Below are 23,132 nucleotides of genomic sequence, written 5' to 3'. Positions count from 1 at the left end.
AACTAGGTTTAAATCTGAAGGTAAGATTACTAAAACTTAATCTTTATACTTATCAATTAAAAAAATTGTTGTAAAATTTTCTAAAGTAAAAAAGGTGCATATATTGATAAATAAATAAAAACTCATATTGATAAAATACTCAACATTATCTTCATTTAAAGAAAATTTGATCACTCAATTTCTTTTGTCTCATTTACTCTTAAATTGACCTACACATAGCAAGTGAGTATCTCTAACTTCATCGAAACCTCAAATTAAGATTTTGCATGATGACACAAAAAATTGACAAATTTAGAAATTTTCGAAGAATATGTGAGAAATTGATAAATGAAAATCTAACAATGATATAATGATTTGGATTTTTGAAAGAGTAAATATGATCAACAACTATTTGTTTTGGTTTAAAATTTTAAATCCAAGTCATTGAAAATGTATTTAAAAATTAATTTTAGTAAATAATATATTTGTCAAACTTTTTAATACTTGATTGATGTGTAAGAGACTTAGAGGCATTTAGTAACTTAGTTATTGATAACTATTGGTGTCATTTTCTGCCTCCTTTGTGTTTTAATTACTGTTTTTAGTAACTATTTAATTTCGTGATTTATTCATATATTATTACTTATTAGGATATTGTGAAAAATTATCAAATATCAACAAGTAACATATAAAAAACAAATATTTAAAAAGTCATGATTTAGATTTTCAGTTTTTTTTATAAATAAATATAGTTTTATATATTTTCTCAAACTGTTATCTTTATTTTTGATTCATGGATCGACCAGTTTAAGTGTAGGCTTTGAAAGGTTTATGCAAAAAAAAAAAAAAAAAAAAAAAAAAGAATAGCCCATTTACTTTGGGTTATAATGTATACAAGCCTTGAACAGGATGAGTTGTTGACCCACCTTTACTTAAGACCATTAAGCCACTAAATAGTATTATCTTTGTCTAGTTATATTGGCATTGTTAATACATTTACTTATTAATTGTTTTATAAAATCATTTTGCAAATGTAATTATAAATTAATTTGGACAATAAAATTGAAAGGAATTAGTGATTAGTCTTATAAAATGATGTTGGAATTAGGACAAATGCAGAGTTTTGATATAGAATCGAGACACATGCAGGCACAAGAAATGCATATGATGAAAATCAAAGGGATAAGAAGCCAAGCCATGAATAAAAGACGTGTCCTTCTGCCATTAAAAGTAAAATAAAAAAGGCACAGAAAAGCAGCTTCTGATCCAATCATACCTACTACATACATACATGTAATAATTTAATTTAACTCTGCACTCCCATCATCAGTTTCACCCCCACAACAAAAAACTGAAGAGCGTCAAAACCTCTAGCTCGCAGTTATTCCCCCCGTTAATTAAAAACAAAACTAGACAAAACTGTGATCACAACACGTGACCAAACCCCAAGAACCACCTGAAATGTAGGATGACAGAAGCAGCAGTTAAACCGCATGCATGCATGCAGATGCAGATTCAGTGAATTCTCCTCCCACGTAGCAGCAACAAAACTAGAAGCGGTTGCGGCCATTAACCAAGCCATCCATGATGGCCAAGCAATTGCCACCGAGCTGAAACACGGTCAAGGAGTCGTGAGCGAAGGGATTTTCAACGCCGGGAGATTCAGCGAAGGCGTCCTCGCACGAGGATTGGTAGGAGATAACGGAGTTGAACTTGTAGTAAGCATCGACCACGTTCTGTCGGCTCAAAAGCTCCAAGGACTCCTTGGTGGTGTCGACGATGCTCTCGTACTGCGACTTGCATATGTCGAGGGCGTCGAGGGCGTTTTTGTCGGTGGCGGGGTTGACGAGGGAATTGGCGATGACGGAAGCCACCTTGAGGGTCTGGTTGAGGGTGGCTTGGATTTCGGTCTCGAGGGCCTTGATGGGGTCGAAGGTTCCGTGGAACAATGGGGCGATGGTGTCGGCGCAGAGAGTGGGGTTTTCTGTGCCTTGGCAAAACTCTATGAGCTCGGGCTGGAAGATATTTTGGGAGGCTTTTAGGGCTTTGTCGAAGATGTGTTGTGATGGGGAGGAAGAGGGAGAGGGAGAGGGTGCGATGAGGGAGAATAGGGGCATGGCGTTGGTGGATATGAGGAGGGTAGATAGTGACACGAATAGGAGAAGGTTTTTGTTGAAACCCATTGTCCCTGCTGCTATGGTATTCTCTTCTCTCTTTATTCTTAATTTATTAATTGGTGGAGCCGGAGCGAGAGGAGGAGAATACTTGTTATTGCGGTGTAGCAGAGACAATGAGAAACACTTCACATCGAAATGAGAAGGGGGAGGGGGGGTTTTATATGCCACCCTGCCTCCTCAAAATAACTGTTGCAGATCAATTCGGAAGCCTTTTGCGGTGTTTCTGAGAGAACTCAGAACTCTATACCGCACGTACGTGCGCTTCCTGCGGAAGGTTACGTAATTAGAGAATCGCAAGTTGACTCAATCTCTCATGTCACATTGCTCAATTACGTACAAGTATTAGCATGCAATTCTATACTTAATTTCATTATTCACTAATAAGAATGGCTTATATACTTGTTAATAAGTCACACTTAAAAAATAACAGTTAATACATTTAAAATAGGTTAACAATTCTTATATTTAAGACAAGAATACTTTCATACTTTCTAATGTAAAAAACTGGAGGTAGTGTTATATTAAGATGGACATAAATCTTATTATATTTGGATAATTTCACATTATAAGAAAAAATATAAAATAAAATAAAAAAACTAATAGACATTAGATATAGGTTGTTAGAATTTAATTAAAATACGTCAATAGTATAGATATATTTATATTTTCATCTAAGTATATTTTTTTTAAGCTGAATGCATTAAAATTAAATTAAAATACTCATCTTTGTATATTTGATTATATATAAGAAAAATAAATAAAATGATTTAAGGATAATAAAAAAATAGTTGATATCATTTAATTTTACCATTTATAAAACAACCTATTTTACTAAATTTATTTTTGTTTGGACATGATACAAAGAATAAAAAAGAACTATTAAAAATACGGTTTCGATTAAATAAGTGATATTTTAAAATTATGTGCAAAATTAGTCTGAGACTTCCTTATTATATATAAAAGTATTATACACATTTAATAATTTTTTGCTTATATATTTGTTATCAGTGGAAGTATTTATTTATTAGTATAGTACCTGCAATCATTCGTATAAGAAACCAATAATTAATTTATTCAAATCAATAAAAGTAGTTAAATAATTAATTATAATTAATAATATCATAATTCTAAATTTTATTTCAAATATTCTTTAAATTAAATGGTTATATTTAATGATATTTTACCTAAATCAAGATATAATTTTTTTCACCAGTGTAACATGTATTATTAATTAACTAATAAACCTATTTTTTATCCAACTAATAAATGTATCTACTGGCCCTAGTGATGAGTAGGTGTCTCATTAAAGCTTTCTACACAAAGTTATTGATATTTTAAAATTTTCAAGTCTTATTATTATTATCATTATTATTATTTTTACATAAAACCTCTACTAGTAGTATTTAACAATCACATCTCACTTGGTGTAAAAAAAAAAAATCACACCTCACTCCACAATTACTTCTATATTGGAATTAAATAAATTTATACATAATATATTAAATATTTATTAAGTTGTGTACAATAACCTTAAATATCAATAGATGGATAAAAAAAATATATCAATAGTTTTCTTAGATCGGATGTAGTAGTAGATTTCAGAATAAATGAATAATATGTCCTTAAAAATGAATAACATAAAAATAGAAATGAATACATTTTTAAAGTGAGATTATGTATTTTTATTTTTTATAATTAGGGCAAAAAAACTCATTTATTTCTTATGTGAAGAGTTATTTAATACAAGTTATTTTTCATACCACAAACCAATATGTATATATCATTAAATTTTGCTAGGGAATCTACTTTAATAAGTTGAACAAGGTACCTAAATTATTGTAAACTCTTTTAATATCAAATTCAATAATTCTTATGGTTTAAAATAAATAAATAAATTGTGGTCTACATATGTGAGATGTTTTTAATTCAGACGAAGCTTCTAGGTTTCGACTTTCGACAATTAAGTTACAGCAAAACTAAACAAACAAACAAAAAAGCCCGGATATTGCTTTCCGATTACAATTGAATTTCAATTTAATAATATGCGTAGATAACATTTATTATTAATATAAAATTTTAATTTTAATTGAAATACAACACTAAAACATCTATCAAAATTTTGTCCTCAGAGTAAATAAAACGTAGTAGTTTTGCCCCTACCAAAAAACGGAAGACACAAAAGTTATATATTTTTTTTAAGAGTAAATATTCTTTGTTTTTTATTATTATAAAATTAAAATTATTATTTTTAGTTCCTATTTTTATATGATTATTTTTAACTACTTTTTATTTATTAAAAAATTAAGTAATTATTTTAAGTCTATAACCATTACTGATATCATATTGATATTTAACACTTAAAAAATATTATAGATCTTTAAGATAAATGTTATTTATTTATCTTAAAATGACTATTAGAAATTAAAAATAATTAGTTTAGATTTAAAAAAGATTAAAATTAAAGAAAAATATTTTTCAAGGATCAAAATCAAAATTTATTCATTTTACAATGACAAAAAATAATATTTATATATTTTAGAAGAATCAAAACAAAGAAAAAAATTTAGAGGATCAAAATCAAAATTGTCAATTTTATAGGGACTAAAATTTATTTAAGCCTTTTTTAATTTATTTTTAAAAAAATAATAATCAGACTTGACTTTGGTGGGGGAAATTTAGAGCAGTCACAGAAACAACCTACAAAGCAAATGTAGAAAACTAGTTTGCCACGCTGGCACCCTGCATATTATTTTTGTCCCATCTTTATTTGTAGATTTTATGAATCAAATCCGGCATCAAAATATTTACAACAATTCACACGCATTATTTAACCAACAGAAATAGACTTTTAGTTCTTAATTTTATTTCTAATCATAGAAAACATTAAAAAAAAATACACAGTAATACAATTAATCTTAAATAAGACAAAGAATATTATAGAAACAAGACAAAAAAATGTATAACAATAATAGTTTATCAATTATGTTATATTATATTTTTTAAAACACAAAATAAACAAACAGGATCCTGGGTTGGATTACCGTTAAAGATGGCAAAAGCAAGCACAAAGAATCCTCCTGTCTACAAGTAATCAATTAGCACACAATCGAAGAATACAGGTGATCTCAAAAGTTTATAAATAAAACTAGTGAGCCGTTTGGCAAATTTTGTTCTATTTATACAAGCTACTACCCTCCTAATCATCTTTTAAAATTTTAATAACTAATCTACTACTTATTACAGTCATATTGCCCCCACCCACTCACCAACAAAATGCTCAAATAAATCTTTTTGGAAAATTCCATGGCTTATGATTGAAAGTGGTTCAAAATTCAAATCATGAGGTTAAAAACTTCTGATTCAAAGCTTGAAAGTGCCTCCAAAAAGAATGGGGAAAAATAAAACCATTATGAATGGCTCACGTTTTCTCAGGATTCATCGTCCTTCACAAAGATCCTCAGAGAAAACCACAGTCCTAGAAATGTTGTCATTGTCAAAGGCACTTAGACCAGAGTAAGGACCCGAAGAGAACATTGAAGATGTCCCATCAAATTCAAAAGTGCTAGAGGACTGTCTCAGGTTGGGTCGTGTATTGGATGAGGCTGACACAGAATCATGGTATTCTGTGATGCGCTGCACCATTTTAAGTGACTGCACCACTTCACCCATTGTGGGTCTTTGATTTGCTTCGGGAGCAACACAGGCTGCAGCAATAGTGCAAACACGTACAAAATCTTCCACCGGATACTTTCCCCCAAGTTTTGGATCAGCAATCTCTTCCAGCCGTTCCTTATCTCTAAGGATTGGCCTAGCCTGAAAGGAAAAATGAACTAGCTGACCCAGTGTAAAAATTTCAAAGGGTTGATTTAAATTCCATTCTCAAGATTCTTAGGGTTTTGTTTGGTAAAGGGGAAGGGGAGGAGAAGAGTAAGGAAGTGTAGGGAAGTGTGGAAAAGTTGGAAAAATTGTGTTTAGTAAAAGAGAATCAAAGGGAAATCGAGGAAAGTTTTGATTAGTGTGTGGAAATTGTATTTATTATATATATATATATATATATATTAATTTTAAAAAAAATAATAATAATAAATAATAAATAATTTAATTTTATGATAATAATAATAAATAATTTTTATTTGATGTTTTAAAATTAAAATTTATAGTTATTTATTTATTTGTTTTAAAAATAATAACTTCCAATAATATAATAATAATAAATTAGTTATTATTTATAAATAAAATTACTTATAAAAAATCAAACTTTCAATAATAATAATAAATAAATAAATATTATAATAATAATAGTTTTTGCTTATTATTTTTATAAAATTATTAACTTCCATTTTATTTCTCCTTTATCAAACACTTTTATTTCTACTCTATTTCTTAACTATTTTCTTACACTTCTCTTGATTTCTTTTCCATCCATTTCTTTCCTTTTTAGCAAACATAACCCAAGTATAAATACAGAAAACATGGGAAGAGGTTTTGAACTTGACATAAACAACATCTGATTGACAAGGTATGGCACTAACCCAAGTAACAAGGTTCTCTTGTCCAGTTGGCTGTGACATGTCCACAGGCTTCCTACCAGTAAGCAGTTCCAGCAAGACAACACCATAGCTATAAACATCACTTTTAACAAGCAGGTGTCCAGTCATGGCATATTCAGGAGCTACGTACCTACATAAAAGTTTCATTTAACCTTAAAATATTAAATTATATGTATGGAAATAACAAGTCTAAAAGAATAACCCAAATAAAACTCAAATAACCCAAATGATATCAAGACTAACCCAAATGTCCCCATGACACGAGTAGACAAATAATTAGATCTGCCTTCAGGTGCTTGCTTAGCAAGACCAAAATCTGCAACCTTAGCATGAAAGTTGTTCTCAAGCAATATGTTGGATGCCTTGAAGTCTCTATGTATTACACAGGGCTGAGAGTCTTCATGCAGGTATGAAAGTCCCCTTGCAGCATCTAGGGCAATCTTCATTCTGGTGTCCCAATCCAAAGGACAACTGATTCCCAAGGGACCTGACCCGAACAAACAAATCAAGGCCGATTTCAGTTTAAGGCATAAAACACGTTTTGGAAAAAACTATACTAGGTACAATAAGTCAATAATAGAACAAAGAAAACATGTAATGTTCAATGCTAAAAGCTGAACCCGTGATTCAAAAAATTACATTACCATGAAGCCAAGCCTCCAAGCTTCCATTAGGGACAAGCTCATAGCAAAGTAAATTCTGTGATGAGTCACGATTACTATAGTATCCCACTAGTTTTACAAGGTTGCGATGATGCAACCGGCTAAGCATCTCAACCTCAACCAAAAACTCCTTGTCACCCTGTTGCCCTCCACTTGTAAGCCTCTTAATTGCTACAGGAGTACCATCGTTTAAGATGCCTTTAAAAACTCTACCAAACCCTCCTTCTCCAAGTACGCTCGCTGGTTCAAAATTGTTTGTTGCTTCTTTAAGCTCTTCAAAAGCAATAAACCGTGTACTAGTTGGGTGGGGAAGAGAACCCACAGTTGAAATTGCACTCTCTGTCCTTGGCTTTTCTGCACGAGAGAAAACATTAGTAGCAGAGACAAGAATGCAATACAAAAACCACAAGATAATGAAAACAAATTTTAAAATAACATCTACAACTATTACTACCACTACTAATACGAATCCTATACAGATGGGAGCATCATAAAATTCTATTAACTTCATCAACAACCTGTCATTTCTTCATAAATCACCCATTTTGAGTCTCATAAAACATTCTACCTTAATGCTCAAAAAGTAAAAACATGTAGGGTGAAATCCTGATGAAAAATTAAGTTACTCAACTAAGATCAATAGATGTCTTTTCTATTTTGCTACAAACATACTTCAAGCTGTGAGAGTGGTGACAAGTGACAACTGGCAATTCTCATCCTCATTTTATAAACATTCTAGCATGAAATCCTAAAGAAGAATCAAGTTTCTCAACAAAGTAAAAATAATAATATTTTTTAAAAAACATTACTATCATTGTCACAATTCGCAACCTTCAGCATAAGATTTTTGAACGAGTGGGAGTCAATAATTTCAATCTTCATTCCCGATTCAGGAGGAGATTCTCAATAATTTCAATTTTCTTTCCTGATTCAACAGTTGAAATTATATACTTCAAGTTTCATGATCCCAAGTCAGAATATATTCACATCCCACTCTATGATTTCAATTTTCAATTATCAATTCCGGAGGATAAAATTGCATTATAAACAAGGTTCAAGATCCAAATCCACAATACACTCATAAACACCCACATTCAACTCCAAATAAAAAGTTCCGATAATTAATTTATGAATTGTTTTCAAATATTTTAATTTTTTTCCCAATTCATCAGAGGATAAAATTGACATATAAACAAGATTCATGATCCCAATTCTTAACACACTTATAAAACATTCATATTCAACCCCAAAAAGAAAAAGGACTATACATTAATTTATGAACGCTTTCTTTATCACTTGTGCCAAACAATTACATCTTTATAGTGGAATATGCTCCTTCCCAGACAACTCTATTTGTGTATGTGTGTGCATGTGCAGGAATGTGACTATCATGTGAGCATACTAGTTCATTTTCTTTATGTCATACTTGTAGTTGTAGTTTTCTTTTCCCTTTAAATACTCTCTCCCTGGTTAACGTTTCTATGACAAGTAATTTTTACCTTTACATGGATTAATTTGCTTCTATCTACTGTTAATATTCTGTAATTACTGAAGCTATAAGATCCAAATTATACAAAGGTAGCCAAACATAATCCACAATAACTAGGTTGGTAAAGGATTCCAAAATATGTCATATAAAAACAGAATTACAGTCATAGATAATTACCAGTTTCTATGGGAGGTGTGTTCGCTTTTGGCAGGTATGTACATAAACAAAATACAAGTATGGATACAATAGCAATGAAGAATATGCCAATAGCAATTCCAAGAATAAGAAACAAATTTGAATCCCTTCCTCTTTCTGGAGAACTCGATGATGTTGCAGTAGGTGAATGATACAAAGGTGTTTTCACAGGTGATGCAGCTAAAGTAGGAGCTGCGACATAGAAAGATATGTTAATATACATAAGGGACTTGTTTATCTAATTTATCTAATTATAGATATTAGTTAAAAAAAAAAAGTATCTGACTTTATTTTAGATAAACACCAAGGCCTTAAAGTGTATATAATAGTAATACTACCTTCGGTACTAATTATAAGCAATATAGGATAAATCATCAAGACCAAGAGAAGTAATTAAGTTGGTTGTTTTAAGTGGTTGTTATATTTAATGCTAGTTATAAGTGAATGTATAGAAATAGAGTTAGCAATTAATTAAGGGTATAAAACTTGTTATATTTAATTTCCCCTTGAATAACTTTAAAAACTAATGATTGTTGCTTATAATTACCAAAGAGAAATTCAATTTGTTTCTTATAATTAGGACCAAACAGTACTTAATTCAAACTGAAAAAGTAAATTTTTCTAAAAGCACTTCTAGGAGAGAGAAATAAGAAAAAAAATTAAAATAAGTTTTTCCATAAGCTAAACTTTATGCACGAGTTAAAATAAGATTTTGGAGAAACTAATATTAGAGAGTTTCTACAAATTAGCTTATACATAAGCTAATTCAAGCTTATGAAGAAATTTATTTCATTTTTCCTTCTTATTTTTCTCTCCTAGAAGTGCTCTCAAAAAAAGTTTACCCAAACAAGCCCATAGAGACATATTCTCTTAATAGTAGTATTCTCCAATTTTCTAGAGAGAGTGTCTATGTTCTCTCCTATAGTTTAGAGAGAAGTGTTGTAATTTCTTCCAAGTAGTGGAGTTCATCTTTTTTGCTCATTGTATATTTTGTTCCTCTTCTCTTATTTTAGAAACAAGTTATTATTTTGTTACTTTGATACTCCCAATGGTGATATTAGAGCTAATAGGTTGTTGATATTATTTCGTTGCGATGCACATTGGTATAGTTCTGAAGAAAATTCTTGGTATGCTATTTGATTGCAACATAGTCTGATCTACCACGAGTTATTCTTGTTACTGGATGTAGAGTGTGCTAGTGTGAGGGTGCATGTCTAGGAAAGATTTGGTATATAAGTACATCCATAAGTGACCCACCTCTTTTTCATAAGAACCTACGTAGTGTACTAGTTCACTGCCTATCGGAAAAATGATGGTAGACTATGAACTATACCAATGTGCATTGCAGAGGAATAATATAAATAACCTATTTGTGCCAGATGATGAACATAACTTCCTCTTCTCTTTACATTTCATAATCAACAAGGCAGAGAAAAACTTTCATAAGCGTTAGATTCAGTGGTAAAAACAAAAAATCTATGAGGAATCGCTCAGAAAGTTATCAAATAGACCCCTATAACATAAACATAACTTTCTCTTCTCCTTTCACTTTGGCAGAAATAATGTTATACATACAATAATATTGTCTTCATTAGTTCCAATGACCAAGAACACCAAAGCACCATTGATTAGTAATGACATATTTAAATACAAAGGCTCACTTACCTTGAGAAGGCGGCGGAGGTTCAAACCACGTTATGTTGAGAAGTTTGTATCCACCCACTAATCCAGGGTCTAGTTGAACCTTATGCATTGAAAGCGTAGAGTTTATTTTAGAAACTTCATTGGCAGAGAAACTGATGCCTTTATGTGGAGTAATATTCATTGATATATTTAAAGTTGATATGGTGAGTACATAAAAGTTTATCAGTTCAATCTGGGTATTTCGCAACCCAAGCTGGGCAGCTAATTCATCAAGAAAAACATTCCAATTAGGGTTTTGAGAGACATTCATAAGAAAAAGGTCTAGCTTTATGGGATATGCACAGTGGCAATTCTTACTGCCTCTTTTCAGCACCATGTCTTGTTTACAACAATCTGACAGAATAAAATGAGCAACCATGTCATTATCGGTTTTAGGTTCCAAAGCTCACAAAAAAACATGAAAGATAATGTAACGTTTATATTCAAAATTGACGTGCCAGTTTTTCTAAGGTAGCTTACTTTGAAAAAGAAAAAAAAAAAAAAAAAAAGAAACAAAAACATTATAAATAAAGAAAGTTATCCATCTAGACGAATTAAAAATAAAAAGTCAAGACTTACTAGAAGCATATGGAGACAATGGTGGCTCAGCCGAAGCGGAAGGGCCTGCAGCTGCAATAGAATGCACAGGGGAAATATCTTTAAAGCCAGAGATTGGAGGTTTCATTTCACTCTTCTTCTTGAATGGTACGGATAAATGGGAACTTGTAGGGGATTGGTCATTACTTGTGAAATGACCATATGAAGGAGGATTGACCGGTGACAGTGCTGCAATTGGTACACCACGAGAAAGCACGTGCTTTGACACATGGAGATTTGTTGGTAGAGGTAGATCATGAACAACAACAAAGGCCAAAGGTGATCTAGAATCATATAAAGAAATGGGCTCCATTGTTTTATCATTTGCACCAGACTCAATCGTAAATACCAGGCAAGATAATGTAAGCATCCATTTCAGCACCAAGCCTTGAACATTTTTCAATATACCTGAATTATGAATAAAAGGCCAAAACAACAATTAAGGACACTTTACTAATTGAAAAATGCAAAAAGAAAAAAAAATGAAAAACAGCCTGAACTGAATTTCAATCTCTTCTCAAGTAAAATCAGTAATAATAAGCAAAACTGTATAATAAGTATTTTCATTTAATATCAGGAATTTGTTTCAAAGTTTGAACTGGTTATTATCCTGCACACTTTGTGACCATGTTCTAGTCTTTTGTTCCTTCTGACGACCTTTGAATTGGAAAGAGGATTAAATTATCAATTTGAATTAATATTTTATGATTCAAGTACTTTTAGAAATGAGATATTACAATGTAATTTTTCCACTTTCTAGCCTTCCTTTACTCATCTTTATAAAAAAAACGGTAACTCCCTTAATTTATAATTGAAAAATCCAAAGATAGTTAGTTCGCACGGATTACAAAATGAACAAAACCTCACTACTAGATCCTATCTAAAAGGTAAGAAGAATCCTTTACAGTTATCCAAGTTTCAATAGTTGGTTTTCTTCGTATTCTTCAATGAGTTCAATCACACGGTCATGTCTACAGACCGGCAACTCGCAATACCAATATCTTACACCGTAATCGTATTAACAAATTTTACAATATTAAGTCATTAAGCACAAATTCAAACAACTTGTACACTTCTTGTGGCAATTTCAAGTGGAATGCAATGTACAGCGCCACTTTTTGGTTGTGCAGCATTTCTCAAGAGGAAATAACAGCACGCGCGGAACTACAAACTGTAACTCTCGGTTACTTGAACAAACAAAATAACCAACCATGCAATCAAAACAAAGCTCCGATTCCATTATCTCGCGTTTTCCGGTGCATACAAAAAAATGAAAAGAAAGCGTAAACTAAACGAAGGAAGAAGCGGAGAAAAGCTACGATTACCGATTGACATGACCGACGCCGTTGATTGCCCCGAACGTCTCAGATCTACGGGATTTTGACGAAATCAACGGCGAGAAGTGGCTGAAGCAACACTAGGAGCAAGGAACGTCATTAAGTGAAAAGAAAGGTGGATCCAAACCCGGAAATTTGATCGATGGTGATACAGTTCCGGGTTGAGATAGTGAGCTCCGAGTCAAGCTCGCCATAGCTGAGTCGAATCGGAGAACCGCGATTGCCAGCGGAAATGTCGTTATTCCACTGGGGAGTCCAAAGGGTGGGTTTTCCCTTTTTAATATAAATAAATAAATCGAGTGATGGTTTTCAGCGGTTTTTTTTTCTCTTTTTTTTTTTCCGTTGCGTGGGGGGCAGAGGCGTATTTTAAATGCGGGACCGAACGTGCGCCGTTAACGGAAAAGAACAAACTAACGGTAAGGGCCTAAAAAGGAGAACTACGATAGGGACAGCGGGTCTCGCTTTATTTGTTTATTGGTTTATTTTCAGTCATGTTGCGGTCGCATAGATGTGAGTGGGTTTGACCATTATCACGGTGTGGTGTCGGTAGTGGGTTCCATAGGGAGTTATGGAACACAATAAGCATTCACAAAAGTAATGGATTTAATTGACTTGAGGTTTTGAGCTATGGTGTTAGGTTGAGTTGGGATGAATTTATGGTTTAAGATATAAAGATAACGTATATGGCATCACATTGTGATTGCTATCACGTTTCCTCTTTGGTTCTTTACTACGACAGACCAGAGGTGGGCATGTGACATTTTCCAATGATTTTGAGCCCGATCTACCAGTGAATCATTCAAGTTAAATTGCCAAATTCGTTTCGACCCAACTGATATTTTTGGGTAACGAAAGAGGGGGAGAAAAGCAAAAGATGACCAAGGACAAATTAAGAATGGATAAACATGGTGCTAGAAACATTCACAATTAACTCCTCATCAGTATTGGCGGCTAGGTGGGCAATGCAACCCATTCACAGGTTCATATTCTTTTCTATTTCATTGATTTTTTATCTTAGAATCGTGCTTGATTCAAACATAATAACTACCCCTAAAGAACATGTTTTGTTTTGAAAAGGTCTCAATTCAAATACCACTAAATTCAAACCTAATCATCTCGTATGATAAATGGTGTGAGGGGCTGTGAGCAGAAAGACTATTCAACTTAACAAGTAAACTTATACACCATCTGTGTTGAAGTCTAAATTGTTATACAGGTTGAATCAGCTCATTGACTTTTCACCCTTGTTTATGCGGATTAAATTTTTTATATTGAAATAATTTTACTTGATACAGATATTTTATAGTAAATATGTGGGAAAATAAAATGGTTTGGAATTATCCTCGAGGCATTTTTTTCTTGTCTAAAAAAATGTATGTAGATAATTTTATGCAACTAATTAAAATTTTCCATTTTTATTACATAATTTACAGTTATTATTATTGTTATTCGGAAATTACTCTAACTAATTGTATTGGTTTTTCAAATACGTTATTTTGTAAATTAAAATTTTGTCATCTCCAACCTTTTTACTTCTCATATTTTAAATGATGGGAAGTTCTTTAAGTTTTATACTTCTTTTCGAAGTCTTTAATTCAAAATTTAAATCTTTGTTAGTCTCTTTTTTTCTAGTATGGAAAATGTATTATGGTTAATCTATCTTCTCATCTAAAGTCACAATATTCAAAGATGTATTTTAGCTTTCTTGGTCCTAGAGTTGGAATTTTACACTTAAGTATTATGATTTTTAGACACGGAAAATTTTGAGATTTTATAAGATTTTTACCCATTATTGAATATAGTATTTTAATGTGTGATAATAGTACCTAAAAATAAGATTTTGTATCAGCAAAAGAGTCAGACTAATTCTAATTGAACCTTAATGAACTTAATTAGTTACATGTTAAATACAATGTTTGACTAATTTCAACTATCCTTGAGTACATGATAATTACACGAATCGAAAATTTCAACTATTTCAAGAACAAGTTTTATCGGTTACATGCTGTCAATTATCCCAACTCGATATGATTTTGTCGAAAAATATTCGAGACACTTTTATTATGTTTATGCTGAGTTGAACAAAACATTTTTTAGATTTTCGATTCAAATCATTCATCGCTATTTTTCTCTTTACCAATACGATCACACGCATGTTCTTTAATCTAGTATCTGAAATAAATCGATGACAGGATAAATTTAACAACAACCAATATATTAAGTTTTTTTTTTTTTTTTCCTTGGAGTATTTACTGCCGGTAGCAGTGACTAATATTTTCACTACGTTGGAGATACCTGGATAGCTAGCCCCAAAATTTAATGTGATTGTATACACAAGGTAGGATTCGAATCCCTGACATTGCTTAAGCGTAAATCAACCCTACCGCTGAATCATACGCTTGAAATTATATATTGAGTTGTTGATAACACACTTTTTCTTTCTTTTATTTTATTTTTTCTTTTTCTTTCGGGGTTACAAGGAGGAAACGAAACAAGGCAAGGAGCCTAAACCAACAATTACAGCATTTATACGGGATGTTGTTTTCATTCCCTATCAACATCAACTTTTTCCAATATTTTTTAACAAAAAATATTATTTTGAAACAAATTTATAAATTTTGACCCACCACTATAGTATCAATAATAATAATAATACATAGATTAGTTTCTCCTGTGTAATTGTATCCAAACATGTTATGAAAAATAGTTTTTAGGGATTAAGTTACTCTAAAAATAAATTTAAAACAGTTCTGTTGAAATGTATTAATGCATTTTGTCACAATTAAAATACAAATATTATTTTTTGTTGTGCAGCTAATTCAATTATTATACGTGATGATTTTTTTTTTATTAAGTAATTTAATAATGATAATGAAATTTAATAAATTGACAAATAAAATATTCCCATTGCATCGCATCTGTTCATTCATCACAACATGTGCATGAGATTGCAAAATCATTTTTCAAAAAAATATATAATACCAAAAAACCATTTAAAAAATAATAATACGAAAACTAGTTTTTAATGTATATTAAAAGGATACATTATGAAAACTATTTTCAATAAGCTATGATTTGATTATCGTTTGTATTGAAACTCTTATTATAAATTAAATGATATAACTTTCTTTTTGTAAAGAAAAATAAACATACACTCATAAAATAATAACAGACCTGGATAGTGTTGACAAGAAAGAGGGGAACCATAAATATTTTTCGCAATGAATGAGAAGGACATGCTAGAGAAAGGTGGAATAAATGTGAAAGGGTGTTAGGAGGGGAAATGGCAGTGAAGGCAGGCGCGGACCTAGGGATGGCAACGGGACGGGTTGAGTACGGGTTTCATGATATCCGTCTTTGTCCCACGAGTTAAACTCATCTTCTTCCTGTCCCCATATTGTCGAGTATAGATTTTCATCTTCATCTTCGTCTCCGTCAGGTGTCGGGTGTACCCGTACTCGTACTCGTCAAAATTTTTATTTTTTTATTTTTTTATAAAAAAAATGATATTTTTAAATTATTTTTTTATTATATTATAAGTATAATTAGATTATTTCTTTATCTCATATTATAATAAATAATCACATAAAAAATATTAATTTTTTTTAATATAACTAAATTAAAAAGTGAGTATTAAATTAAAAATGAGAACGATGACAGGTACGGGTACGAGTATGGGACGGATAAGTACATACCCGTACCCGATTTAATATATCGGGTTTTATCCGTACCTGTACCCGTACCCGATCAAACCAAGTATTCTCCGTCAAAGTCGGGATGAGTTCGGATATTACCCGCGGGTACAAGTATATTTGTCATCCCTACGCGGAGCAAAAATTTATTTTGAGGAAGTCTAAATTTTTAATATTTTAACTTCATAAATTTATTATCATTTATATTTATATTTTTAATATTATATATATATATAAAAGACTCTCCTCCAACCCCAAGCGTGTGGTTCAGCGGTAGGGGTTGATCCACGCTTAAGCAAGGTCAGGGGTTCGAATCCTGTCTTGTGTATGCAGCCGCGTTAAATCTTGGGGCCAGCTATCCCACCCTTTGAGGTGGATACTCCAGGAACGAACCTAAAAAAAAAAAGACTCTCCTCCCTCCACCCCTAATACTTTATTTAGGAGAGGATTAAGAGTTTAGGGAAATAAAAATGAATATGTGCTAATCAAATTGATTAGATATGGAATAGGTAAAAAATAATGCAAAAAATTATAGTTATTTGATAAAATGATATTATGTGAGAAAAAAATAATATTTTAAAAATATATTTTATATAGTTAAATTTATATACAAAATTATATAATTTAAATAATTACATTTTTACATTTTATTACCTAACTATTTAGACAATAATATATGAGTAATCTTGTTTATGCATTTCTTTTTTGGAAAATTTCACACTAATTCTCTCTTAAAAGAGTAAAATTAAATTCACGTAGATTTTATCACAATTTTTTCACAAATTTATTTAAATTATTTCCTTTAAACACACATATTATTTTTAATCATTTGATAATTTCCTTATTTCTTTTTCATTCCCTACTAATCACTTCTCAAACAAGGAAGGTGAAAAAATTTGAAGATGATAATGGGGTGAGTTGCAAGAGATTAAAAGGAGGAGGGAAATGATTTTAAGAGATCGAAATTTTATGGTTAAAATATTTATTTAATTATATAGTTTTATTTATTTATTTTTTAATTATTATATATATATATATATATATGTTTTTTAATATTATGTCTTATATGTTAATATGATAAAGATATTAATTTAATTTTGTGTGTATTTGATATCAAATTTATTTAACTAAAATTATTCTAAATTTAATTTCTCAAAATTTTATATGTTTTTTTTGTTGAATTAATATTTTTTTATCTCAACACATAAGAAATAATGTTAAAAGAAGTTAGAATATTAATTAAAATAATTAAAATATAAAAACTAAAAAATTTATCATAAATTATAAATACTAAAACTTATTTAAAAAATATAAATATAAAAATTACATAGATTTATTTTTAACTGTGAAGAAGATAAGTGTGAAAAAGTGATGGTGTTTTGATTATTATTTAAAATAAAAAAAAAAGTGTAAAGAGTGAAAAGAAAAGGGTATCTGAATAACAATTCTCCCAACCTAGTTACTACGCTATCCATTTTACTCGCGTTAGTTAGGTCGCAAAGTAGAAGGCCCAAATGCAATACAGTCATTGAGATAGCCCAGTTTCGTAAAAATTAACGGGTTTCCACATTCGGATCGGGCACCCGGCTACCCATATCTTCACACCCGTGGCCACCACCTTCCTCCTTTAACCAGAAATCGTCCACGTACGGTGGTTCCTAAAATCACTGCCCGCAACGTTTAGCTCGCGGAACCGCCAAATCCCAACTCACTCACCACTCTTCTCCCAACCAAACCCACATCCCTAAATTCCGTTATCTTCCTCCTTCAACACCGCGCAAGCTCAGCTAGGGTTTCCTCTTCCCCTTCGTCTCCCAACCCTCCACCATGTCGAAGAGGAAATTCGGATTCGAAGGCTTCGGCATAAACCGCCAATCCACCTACAGCTTCGAGCGATCTCAACCCCCTCAGCGACTCTACGTCCCTCCCTCCTCGCGCCACGGCCACGACAACTACGAGGACACCGACCTCGACAACATCGACTACGACGACAACAACAACGAAGAGGGGAACAAGAGCAGCGCAGCCGACAACGATGACGGTGAAATCGACCCCCTCGACGCCTTCATGGAGGGCATTCACGAGGAGATGCGGGCGGCGCCACCGCCCAAGCCCAAGGAGAAGGCGGAGGACCGATACCGCGACGACGACGACGACGACCCCATGGAGAGCTTTTTGAAAGCGAAGAAGGATTTAGGGTTGACCCTCGCCTCGGAGGCGCTGCACGCTGGGTACGATTCCGATGAGGAGGTTTATGCTGCTGCCAAAGCTGTTGACGCTGGTATGATTGAGTATGATTCCGATGATAATCCTATTGTTATTGACAAGAAGAAAATTGAACCCATTCCTGCCCTCGATCACTCTTCCATCGATTACGAGCCCTTCAATAAGGATTTCTACGAGGAGACACCTTCTATATCAGGTACTTCCACTGCATAGCTTAGAATTAAACATGTCTTATTGCTTAGTGCTCATTTTTCATGTTCCAATTGAATTTTTCTGTTATAATTTATGATTATAACCAAGGTTTTGAAAAGGGTCCGTTACCACAATTACGGCAGCAATGTCAAGGTTTATAGCAATTTTCCACTGTTACAATGTCAAGTTTTATAGCAATTAAAGAACCGCGACTGTGACCACAATTTGAAACCTTGTTTTATAACTCCTGTTATGATGTTTTAATGGTTTAGAACATGTTCAATTTGTGGAACCGTGGGCATGGAAGAGAATGTCATTGACTTGAGTTAACTGAGATTGAATGTTGGTGTTATTGATTTTGATTCCAGGTATGAGTGAGCAGGATGTAAGTGAATACAGGAAGAGTTTGGCTATTCGTGTATCCGGTTTTGATGTTCCTAAGCCAATAAAGGCATTTGAGGACTGTGGTTTTCCTTCTCAGATTATGAATGCTATTAAAAAGCAGGGGTATGAGAAGCCCACGTCTATACAATGTCAAGCTTTGCCAGTTGTGCTTTCTGGCAGGGATATCATTGGTATAGCAAAAACTGGTTCTGGTAAGACTGCTGCTTTTGTGCTTCCTATGATTGTGCACATCATGGATCAGCCTGAGCTTCAGAAGGAGGAGGGGCCCATAGGGGTCATATGTGCACCTACCAGAGAGTTGGCACATCAGATATATCTGGAGGCAAAGAAATTTGCAAAAGCATATGGAGTGCGTGTCTCTGCTGTTTATGGTGGAATGTCAAAACTTGAACAGTTCAAAGAACTCAAGGCGGGATGTGAGATAGTTGTTGCTACCCCTGGCAGACTGATAGACATGTTAAAAATGAAGGCATTGACGATGATGAGAGCAACTTACCTGGTGCTTGACGAAGCTGATAGGATGTTTGATCTTGGATTTGAGCCGCAAGTAAGGTCCATTGTGGGGCAGATTAGGCCGGACCGCCAAACTTTACTCTTTTCTGCAACAATGCCTCGTAAAGTTGAAAAGTTGGCCAGGGAGATCCTTTCTGATCCTATTAGAGTAACTGTTGGGGAGGTGGGGATGGCAAATGAAGATATTACTCAAGTTGTTCATGTAATTCCTTCCGATGCTGAGAAATTGCCTTGGCTTCTAGAAAAGTTGCCTGAAATGATTGATCAAGGTGATACCCTAGTGTTTGCTTCCAAAAAGGCTACAGTGGATGAAATTGAATCACAATTGGCTCAGAGAGGCTTTAAAGTTGCTGCCCTGCATGGTGATAAAGATCAAGCTTCTCGTATGGATATTTTACAGAAGTTTAAATCTGGCTTCTACCATGTGCTCATTGCAACTGATGTTGCTGCCCGTGGTCTTGACATCAAGTCAATTAAGTCAGTTGTAAACTTTGATATTGCAAAAGATATGGACATGCATGTCCATCGCATTGGAAGGACAGGCCGTGCTGGTGACAAGGATGGAGTTGCATACACTCTCATAACTCAGAAAGAAGCACGGTTTGCTGGAGAATTGGTTAATAGCTTAGTTGCTGCTGGTCAGAATGTGTCAGTGGAGTTGATGGATCTTGCTATGAAGGTAACAACATATTTCTTGATATTCTTCATTTCATAAATCTGTATTTTTTGAAAATTGTTTTAAAAACTAAAAGCACATTCAAACACACTCTAGATTAGTAAAAAAATTGATTTCCACTATTGAATATATATATATATATATATATATATATGTATGTATATATATATATCAATAGTTTTCTTGGGTTTTCCTGTTTGAAATTTGCCCATCTTTTTTGTTATGGTTTTAAAATGATTTAATTACACCTTTAAAATATGAAGAGGGGCTTGTGGAAAAATAAATGGGTAAGGCTTTTTGTTGCGGAATTGAATATTAAACAAAGGCCATGGAAGTATACAGCTAGTGAAATCTGTTTGTTATGAGCAGTTTCGCAAGAGTATGCAAGTACAAAGTATTTACAGGGTGCCTGACACGAACCCCCCACCCCACCCCCTGTTTCACTAGAGTTGTTGACCTTGTTATTTTGCCTTTGCTGTAATCTTTAATCCACAAAAGCCTTGTGACCTAATCTTTACCATGTGCAGAATAATAGATTAGTTCTCATAACCGTTTATCTTACTATATCTGTATGGCTAGTGCACTGAAAAAATAGTTTATCATGGGAGGTGCCTTTCTCTTTTAAAATAATATATTTATTTTGGTTATGTTGTTCTTATATTTATGTGTTTTCAAAAGCGTGTCTATTGATATTTTAAGATGATCTAAAAGATTCGCGTCCCTTGGACCTGTCTTGAAAGTATTTAATGACATCTGTCTTGTAATTCAATAGGATGGGAGATTCAGGTCGAAACGTGATGCAAGAAAAGGAGGTATGAGATGCGAATTGCATTATTATGAATTAATAGTTTGCTGAGTAAAAACTCAATGTAGAAAAGATCTGAAGTTTGCTGCAAACACCAGTTTTTGAACTTGTCATGATATTTTGCAAGTACTTGTTTGGAGAATGTACATCTTAGCATGTTGTGTATTATGCAGGTGGGAAAAAGGGCAGAGGTAGAGGTGGTGGCGGGGGTGGCCGAGGTGTGCGTGGTGTGGATTTTGGCTTGGGCATTGGATATAATCCTGAATCAAATAACGCACCATCTAACACAGTTCCTAGTCGATCTGCTGCTGTAAATTCTCTGCGAACAGGAATTATGTCGCAATTTCGAAGTAACTTTGTTGCTGCTTCATCAAACTCTCAGAGTCAAGGATTAGGTAACAATACAAGCATGGCTGCAAATAAGAGACCTGCACTCCCTGGTTTCGTATCTGGTGGGTCAATTGGTGGTGACATAAATACTTATCAGCATACTGCTTCACCCAGTCCTGCTACATCAGCAGTAAATTCCACCAGTCAAAGTTCCGGAGTAAATCCTGGTCAGAACAGCACGAACAGGTTACGTTTCAAAGTTAAACTTGCTGCATGCTTATCTTGATAAATTATTTGGTTGCTGATGTTATTGTTATCTTTGGCTGCAGTTCTAAACCCAAAGAAAGGAGGAGGCCATCAGGATGGGATAGATAGTTTTTCACATTGAATGACACCACTGTCAAATGTATCAATGTTCCTATATTCTAGGTCAAGTCTTGAATTGATTTTCTTTGTATAATTATTAATTAATGCTCTAGTTTTCAATCACCTATACTATTTTAGCTTCCAAGTTGTAGAAAAGGGTTGGGGTTTGTTTGGTTCTATTTTTGTTTTAAACGCAGTATTGCACAACGAAAAGAACAATAATGCCTCATACTCCGAATCATCGATTACATGGATAGATCAATCAAATAGTATTTGGGTAAAGAAGTAATTAAACTTTTTTTTTCTTCTAAATTGCTCTTTAGTTCCTTATTTTATTTAATTTGTTTAATATGCTCTATTTTTAAAATATTTAATTAGGTTCCTTTTTTTATTTTTAATCCAGACTCCTTAATTTTTAAAAACAACTCAATGCGATCCTTTTTATCTAATTAAGACTAATGACATTAACATTTTGTACATGTGACAATAAATAATAATTAGTATTTTAATTGATGCAATTCATATAATACAGTTTTATTTTACATACCTATATTTTAATAAATATATTTTTTATAATATAAATTGTGTTAAAGTTAAAATTTGTAGAAAATAATTATTATCATATAGATTCTATTTTATATTTGTGATAAATGATAATTAATTCATATTGCCATGTAATATAATTTTTAACTATTAATAACTAAAAAACATTAAAAGAGAGCCAGATCCCAATATAGCTCGTTGACTGTTATACAAGAATGTCAAGTATTTAACATAGATTTTGTAGTTTTATTTTTTGACAGCATGAACTTGTAGTTATTAATTATCTATAGAAATTGTAAAATCAGGCATTTTTTATTTTCAATTTATTATTTAACAATTTTATTATTTTTACACAATTTTGCGTAAATTATTATATAAAAAATTATATCAAATTTGATTCTAATAAATAAAATCACTATTTATAATGAGTGTTCTATTCATCAAATAATAATTACATTTTTTTTCCAACAAAGTTTTATTTTTTTTATTATTTATAAATATGTCTAATTTCATTCAAGGAGAACAATACTGTGATTACATCAAACTCAACTAAAGTAAATATCTGGTGGGGGATATTCCTCCATCCAATGTCTCTTAAACTAGAAAGTTAAATTGACAAGCATATCTATGTTTTTTTCTTCTGAATGACGAGCAGATCTAGATATTACATGTATGTGAACATTGTGAAGTATGAAACAATGAAATAAAATATTCA

The 23,132-nt window shown here is 32.4% G+C and overlaps 3 protein-coding genes across 6 annotated transcripts; 1 reads left to right on the top strand and 2 right to left on the bottom strand.

Annotated features, from left to right (window-relative positions):
* Positions 1-1,177: 1,177 nt before the first annotated feature.
* LOC109814763 (putative pectinesterase/pectinesterase inhibitor 28) lies at positions 1,178-2,294 on the bottom strand. The gene has a single exon (XM_020379272.2). The coding sequence runs from the start codon at positions 2,160-2,162 to the stop codon at positions 1,530-1,532; it is 633 nt and encodes a 210-aa protein (XP_020234861.1). The 5' UTR covers positions 2,163-2,294; the 3' UTR covers positions 1,178-1,529.
* A 2,912-nt stretch (positions 2,295-5,206) lies between these two features.
* On the bottom strand, positions 5,207-12,984 carry LOC109814739 (protein CYTOSOLIC ABA RECEPTOR KINASE 9). Of its 3 annotated transcripts, XM_020379238.3 has the most exons (9): positions 12,658-12,984; positions 11,480-11,740; positions 11,315-11,365; positions 10,718-11,089; positions 9,035-9,244; positions 7,351-7,722; positions 6,950-7,193; positions 6,689-6,836; positions 5,207-5,969 (listed from the first exon to the last, which is right to left on the bottom strand). In XM_020379238.3, exons 1-9 carry the CDS (start codon positions 12,665-12,667, stop codon positions 5,592-5,594), a joined length of 2,046 nt encoding a protein of 681 aa, XP_020234827.1. In that variant the 5' UTR covers positions 12,668-12,984; the 3' UTR covers positions 5,207-5,591. The 3 variants fall into 3 exon arrangements, with proteins under 3 accessions (XP_020234827.1, XP_020234826.1, XP_020234828.1); XM_020379237.3 differs by having other exon boundaries at positions 11,315-11,740; XM_020379239.2 differs by lacking the exon at positions 12,658-12,984 and having other exon boundaries at positions 10,718-10,796; positions 11,480-11,524.
* Positions 12,985-17,896: 4,912 nt separating this feature from the next.
* Positions 17,897-22,053, top strand: LOC109814748 (P-loop containing nucleoside triphosphate hydrolases superfamily protein). Of its 2 annotated transcripts, XM_020379253.3 has the most exons (5): positions 17,907-18,783; positions 19,148-20,376; positions 21,146-21,185; positions 21,352-21,754; positions 21,838-22,053. In XM_020379253.3, exons 1-5 carry the CDS (start codon positions 18,189-18,191, stop codon positions 21,881-21,883), a joined length of 2,313 nt encoding a protein of 770 aa, XP_020234842.1. In that variant the 5' UTR covers positions 17,907-18,188; the 3' UTR covers positions 21,884-22,053. The 2 variants fall into 2 exon arrangements, with proteins under 2 accessions (XP_082933871.1, XP_020234842.1); XM_083077745.1 differs by lacking the exons at positions 21,146-21,185; positions 21,838-22,053 and having other exon boundaries at positions 17,897-18,783; positions 21,352-21,639.
* The last annotated feature ends 1,079 nt before the right edge of the window (positions 22,054-23,132 follow it).

This window comes from Cajanus cajan, chromosome 6 (genome assembly GCF_000230855.2).
Source record: "Cajanus cajan strain Asha chromosome 6, NIPB_CcT2T_4, whole genome shotgun sequence".
NCBI lineage: Eukaryota > Viridiplantae > Streptophyta > Magnoliopsida > Fabales > Fabaceae > Cajanus > Cajanus cajan.
Note: the sequence above shows the minus strand (reverse complement) of the source record. Positions and strands in the feature narration are given on the sequence as shown.